The sequence below is a fragment of the Capra hircus genome, chromosome 28, assembly GCF_001704415.2.
Source record: "Capra hircus breed San Clemente chromosome 28, ASM170441v1, whole genome shotgun sequence".
In the NCBI taxonomy this organism is placed as follows: domain Eukaryota; kingdom Metazoa; phylum Chordata; class Mammalia; order Artiodactyla; family Bovidae; genus Capra; species Capra hircus.
The window spans coordinates 35,711,131-35,717,130 of record NC_030835.1 but is presented as its reverse complement, the minus strand read 5'-3'; the positions used below and the strand labels follow the sequence as shown (position 1 = coordinate 35,717,130).

The window sequence follows — 6,000 nt, the reverse complement described above, 5'->3', positions numbered from 1 at the left end:
ATTTGGACTACAAATATGGAAACATTAGCCTCTAAACTGTGTTATATTATAATTAATAAAGACCTGAAATGGAGTGTTATGGGAAACACAACATCAGTTCCAATAAAGCAATTCTAAGATAATAAATTTCAGTAGCAAAAAGCAAAATAGACTCCTACATGTAATATGCATTTTTAAAAAAGAAATGTTTTATAAAAATTCCAAATCTCATAGACATCAAGTATTGGACACTTATGAATGTTCTACATAAACAAGATATTTTTTCTATTTTATGAACCAGAGTTCTGTGTCTGTGAAAATGTATACTAGCTAATCTCTTGTAACTTAAGTCTATAATAAGAATTAAAGACATGGAACATAAACGTTAAGCTGTATCTGAATTATATTTATTTCCACTTACAAAACAGAGACTCAGACTTAGAAAATGAACTTATCATTACCAGAGGGAAGGGATAGTTAGGGACTTTGGGAAAGTCATGTACACACTACTATATTTAAAATGGAAAACCAACAAAGACCTATTGTATAACACATGGAACTCTGCTCATTGTTATGTGCCAGCCTGGATGGGAGGAGGATTTGGGATACATGTGCATGTATGGCTACATGTGTGTATGTATGTACATGTATGTAATGGATACATGTATATGTATGACTGAGTCTCTTCCTGTTCACCTGAAACTACCGTAACACTGTTAATTGTCTATACTCCAAAACAAAATGCTAAAAAAGTTATACTTAAAATTGAGATTAGTTCTCATGCTATCATTCCATGACCTTTTCCATCAAAAATTTTTTTCTTGCTACAATTGATCAGAAGAAACTAGAAAATTATACACAAACGAAACCAACCAGGACAGTCAAATTTTAACAATACTGTAAGTAAAAATTTCCCATAGTTTTTAACAGCTTTAGTAGTTTTCTCCTAAAAATTATTTCTATTTTTATGATTATCAAATATATTAAAAAATCAGAGTATCCCAAATAGTATTAAACACATATACTCACCACCACTTGGGTGCTATGTTTGCTTCAGTTTTCCTTAAAAATAAATATGGATCTCTCTCAAACATGTATTTATATACTTAATGGAGGATTAGAGGCCCATAAACCTTACAGTATTCTATTTTTGTGCTTTACAGTTCACAAAAATGTTGTTTATTTATTTATGTATTTTTTCAGTTCAGTTCAGTTGCTCATTTGTGTCCGACTCTGTGACCACATGGACTGCAGCACGCCAGACCTCGCTGTCCATCACCAACTCCCGGAGTTTACCCAAACTCATGTCCATTGAGTCGGTGATGCCATCCAAACATCTCATCCTCTGTCGTCCCCTTTTCCTCCTGCCCTCAATCTTTCCCAGCATCACAGTCTTTTCCAAAGAGTCAGTTTTTCACATCAGGTGGCCAAAGTATTGGAGTTTCAGCTTCAACATCAGTCCTTCCAATGAATGCCCAGCATTGATCTCCTTAAGGATGGACTGGTTGGATCTCCTTGCAGTCCAAGGGACTCTCAACAGTCTTCTCCAGCACCACAGTTCAAAAGCATCAATTCTTTGGCGCTCAGCTTTCTATATAGTCCAACTCTCACATCCATACATGACCACTGGAAAAACCATACCCTTGACTAGATGGACCTTTGTTGGCAAAGTAATGTCTCTGCTTTTCAATATGCTATCTAGGTTGGTCATAACTTTCCTTCCAGAGAGTAAGCGTCTTTTAATTTCATGGCTGCAGTCACCATCTACAGTGATTTTGGAGACCCCCAAAATAAAGTCTGCTACTGTTTCCACTGTTTCCCCACCTATTTCCCATGAAGTGATGGGACCAGATGCCATGATCTTTGTTTTCTGAATGTTGAGCTTTAAGTCAACTTTTTCACTCTCCACTTTCACTTTCATCAAGAGGCTCTTTAGTTCTTCACTTTCTGCCATAAGGGTGGTGTCATCTGCATATCTGAGGTTATTGATATTTTTCCCAACAATCTTGATTTCCAGGTTGTGCTTCTTCCAGCCCACCGTTTCTCATGATGTCCTCTGCATATAAGTTAAATAAGCAGGGTGACAAGATACAGCCTTGACGTACTCCTTTTCCTATTTGGAACCCGTCTGTTGTTCCATGTGCAGTTCTAACTGTTGCTTGCTGACCTCCATATAGATTTCTCAAGAGGCAGGTCTTCAGAAAGAATGAATTTTTTATTGAAGGATAATTGCTTTGTAGAATTTTGCTGTTTTCTGTCAAACCTCAACATGAATCAGCCATAGGTATACATATATCCCCTCTGTTTTGAACCTCTCTCCCATCTCCCTCCCCATCCCACCCCTCTAGGGTTGATATAGAGCCTGAGCCATACAGCAAATTCCCATTGGCTATCTATTCTATTTTACATATGGTGAGTTTCCACGTTACTCTTTCCATACATTTCACCCTCTCTGCATGTCCTTAAGTCTATTCTCTCTGTCTGTTTCTCCACTGCTGCCCTGTAAATAAATTCTTCAGAACCATTTTTCTAGATTCCATATATATGCATTAGAATATGGTATTTATCTTTCTCTTTCTGATTCACTTCACTCTGTATAATAGGTTCTAGGTTCATCCACCTCATTAGAAACTGACTTAAATGTGTTCCTTTTTATGGCTGAGTAATATTGCACTGTGTGTATGTACCACAACTTCCTTATCCATTCATCTGTCGATGGACATCTAGGTTGTTTCCGTGTTCTAGCTATTGTAAATAGTGCTGCAGTGAACAATGGGATATGTGTTTCTCTTTCAAATGTTCCATTTTATAACCATCCCCTTCTCTATTTCTGCTGAAGACTTTATATGGTGAATGATAATCATTGGGTACTTAGGCCATTTAGCATTATATATCACTTATGTTGAGAGAAGTAGTGAAATACTAAATATAGCTCTTGTTAGAAAAGTTTACAGCCTAGTTAAAATGCCGAAATGAAAACCTGGTGAGTTAGAGTTTTTCTAGTATTTTACTGAACATATGTATAGAAGGGACATAAACTATGGATGTTTGTTTTAAGAAACTGTCTATGCATAGCTTTGCATAAAATACTTGGGAAAGGGTTATTTGATATGTCAACAATTCGGAAGATCAAACTATTCAGCATAAAGTGAAGAGCCAATTTCAGAATAAAGCCATTTGTCATGGAGAACTTTATCTTTTGTGAGATTCCCTGATTGTTTATTTAGTGGTTCCTAGGAAGGAAAGTTATGTCCAACCTAGATAGCATATTCAAAAGCAGAGACATTACTTTGCCAACAAAGGTCCATCTAGTCAAGGCTGTGGTTTTTCCAGTGGTCATGTAGGGATGTGAGTTGGACTGTGAAGAAAGCTGAGTGCCAAAGAATTGATGCTTTTGAACTGTGGTGTTGAAGACTCTTGAGAGTCCCTTGGACTGCAAGGAGATTCAACCAGTCCATCCTAAAGGAGATCAGTCCTGGGTGTTCACTGGAAGAACTGATGTTGAAGCTGAAACTCCAATACTTTGGCCACCTCATGCGAAGAGTTGGCTCATTTGAAAAGACCCTGATGCTGGGAGGGATTGGGGGCAGGAGGAGAAGGGGACGTTAGAGGATGAGATGGCTGGATAGTATCACCTACTCGATGGACATGAGTTTGGGTGAACTCCAAGAGTTGGTGATGGACAGGGAGGCCTGGTGTCCTGCAATTCATGGGCTAGCAAAGAGTTGGACACGACTGAGTGACTGAGTGGAACTGAACTGAGGTGTGAAAATCATGTAAATTATGTTTTAAGAATTGGTTAGTCTTTGGGACTTTCCTGATGGTCCAGTGGTTGGGACTTTGCCTTCTAATGCAGAGGTGTGTGTTCAATCCCTGGTGGGGTAGCTAGGATCTCACATGCCTCTGGGTGGAAAAACCACAACATAAACAACAGAAACAGTATTGTAACAAATTCAATGAAGACTTCAAAAATGGCCCACATTAAAAAAAAATCTTAAAAAAAAGAAAGAATTGGCTAGTCATTATGGGTCCATATACAAAAATATGTCAAGAACTTTGGTAATATGATTAGTATCATAAAATAGAGCAGAGCATTGTTAATCTCACCAAGAGGGACAGTATTTATAAGCATATTCTTTATGTTATTCATTCTACTGGAAATATGCAAAACTGGCTCAGTAAGCATAAAGTTCATGAAAGCTGAAAATAGGATATAAGGTGCATAGAATCTACTATGCAGATTTTAGTAACCAGTTATATGCTACAAAATGTGCAATGTAGGTAAACTGATGACAAACCTTCACCTGACAGCGTCTGAATCTTTGGAGGATTGACATTTGCAGTCTTTGGTTTGTATATACTTAAAGTATCCTAAATGAAGGAATCGTGCACTAGGAACAAGAGATAAGTGCTTTCCTGTCCAAATTCTCTCAGACCCTGCGTTTTCTTACAGCAATTTTGTTAAACGGCAATTTGGTGGGTAATTGCACGGAGGATTGCGGGAACTACATATTGATACTTGTGGTGAAATGCTCGACTTTCTTCAGAAGTAAATGGCTGTATAGTGAGGACAGAGAGTACCATATTCCGACTTTAGACGGCCTCAATGATTCATACTGATATCTCATAGCTTATCGCAATCCATAGTTAAGCACTTCTAATAGAGTGTAAACTCCGGTCTGTTTATTCTCCAGTATCTGGCACAGGGATTCACCATGTATTTGTTGAATGAGTTTGTTACAGTTCTGTGTACCATGCATTTTGTGTGTCTGATCTGTGAGGAGCATGGTGCACCGACACTAGATCCTAATGAATTCTCATGATGATCCGGGAACAGAGCTAATCTAAGTCTAAAATCACCTTTACTTGGAGGTGATCCACTCCGGGCATCCGGGTGAAAGATGATTCTTGCCTGAGATCTGAAGTGCCGCGGAAAGTACTGTGGGAGTCCCTTCCGCTCGCACAGGAGAAGCAATCGTGAGAGCTGGTTTAAGGTCAGAAGCCGCAGGTGCAGGAGCCCAGGGAAACAAGAAGGGCGCAGCGGGAAGGTTGCGCGCTCATCGGGTGTGCTCCGGCTCCGATACCGGGAGCGGCCAGTAAGCGGCGCTGGGCCTCGGATTTGGTGGCCCCGAGGAGCGGGCTGCGGATTACCTGCAGCAGAGGGGAGCCGGCGAGCTCCTCCCCGCCGTCCGCCCCCACTCCCCGCCCCCACCGCGGCACTCACCCGGGCTCCGCCAGCTCAGCGCACTCGCTCGGAGGAGCCGGGGCCGAGCAGTCCGCCTGCGGCAGGCGGGGCGCGCGAAGCCAGCGCGGCGGGGCTGCGGGGCCGCTTGCCCGCGTCCTCCGGGCCGGGTCGCCCTCCTCCCGCACAGTGCGGCGCAGGGAGGCTCCCGCCTCCGCCGCCCCCGCCCGCCGGCCTCCTCCTCCGCTCTGCAGGCGGGGACCGCCTGGCGCTCGGCACCCAGCAGCCTCGGACCCCTCCCGCCCCCGGCTCCCGGCAGCAGAAACAGCAGCAGCAGCAGACAGAGCGAGGGACCGCCACCGCCAACGACGCCGGGCTCCGCGGGGTTCGGGAGCCGGCCCCTGCGAGAAGGAGCAGAGCCATGGCCGATGGGGGCGAGGGCGAGGATGAGATCCAGTTCCTGCGAACTGTAAGCGCCGAGCGTCTCGGGTTCCCCGGAGGGGGGGCGGCTAGAGGGAGCCGGGGCATCCACTGGCCGGCCCCCGGCAGTGGGACGCGCGGGCGCGTAGGGGGCTGCCTCTGGCGGTGCGGGAGGAGGCGGGCAACTCCCGGGGGGCGCAAGTGTGCGTGCTGGGGCGAGGGAAGGGAGGGTGCGTGTCTGTGCGCCCGTGTGTAAAGCCCGGAGACGGAGCGTGGCCGGAGCGCGAAGAGCGGCCGGCGGCGCACCGGCTTGGTCCCGGGGCGCTGAGATCGGGAGCCCCGGAGCAGCGGGAGTCTGGAGACTCGGGGGCTGCCGATCCGGTCGGCGAGGCTGGGACCTTCGGGGCAGCCGGGGCGCA

At 44.7% G+C, this 6,000-nt stretch overlaps 1 protein-coding gene across 1 annotated transcript in view; it reads left to right on the top strand.

Annotated features, from left to right (window-relative positions):
* Positions 5,283-6,000, top strand: part of RYR2 (ryanodine receptor 2) — an 814,256-nt gene continuing 813,538 nt past the window's right edge. The window contains exon 1 of the mRNA XM_018042460.1: positions 5,283-5,630. Coding sequence (XP_017897949.1) covers positions 5,583-5,630 — 48 coding nt within the window. The 5' untranslated portion in view covers positions 5,283-5,582. The remainder of the gene's footprint in view (positions 5,631-6,000) is intronic.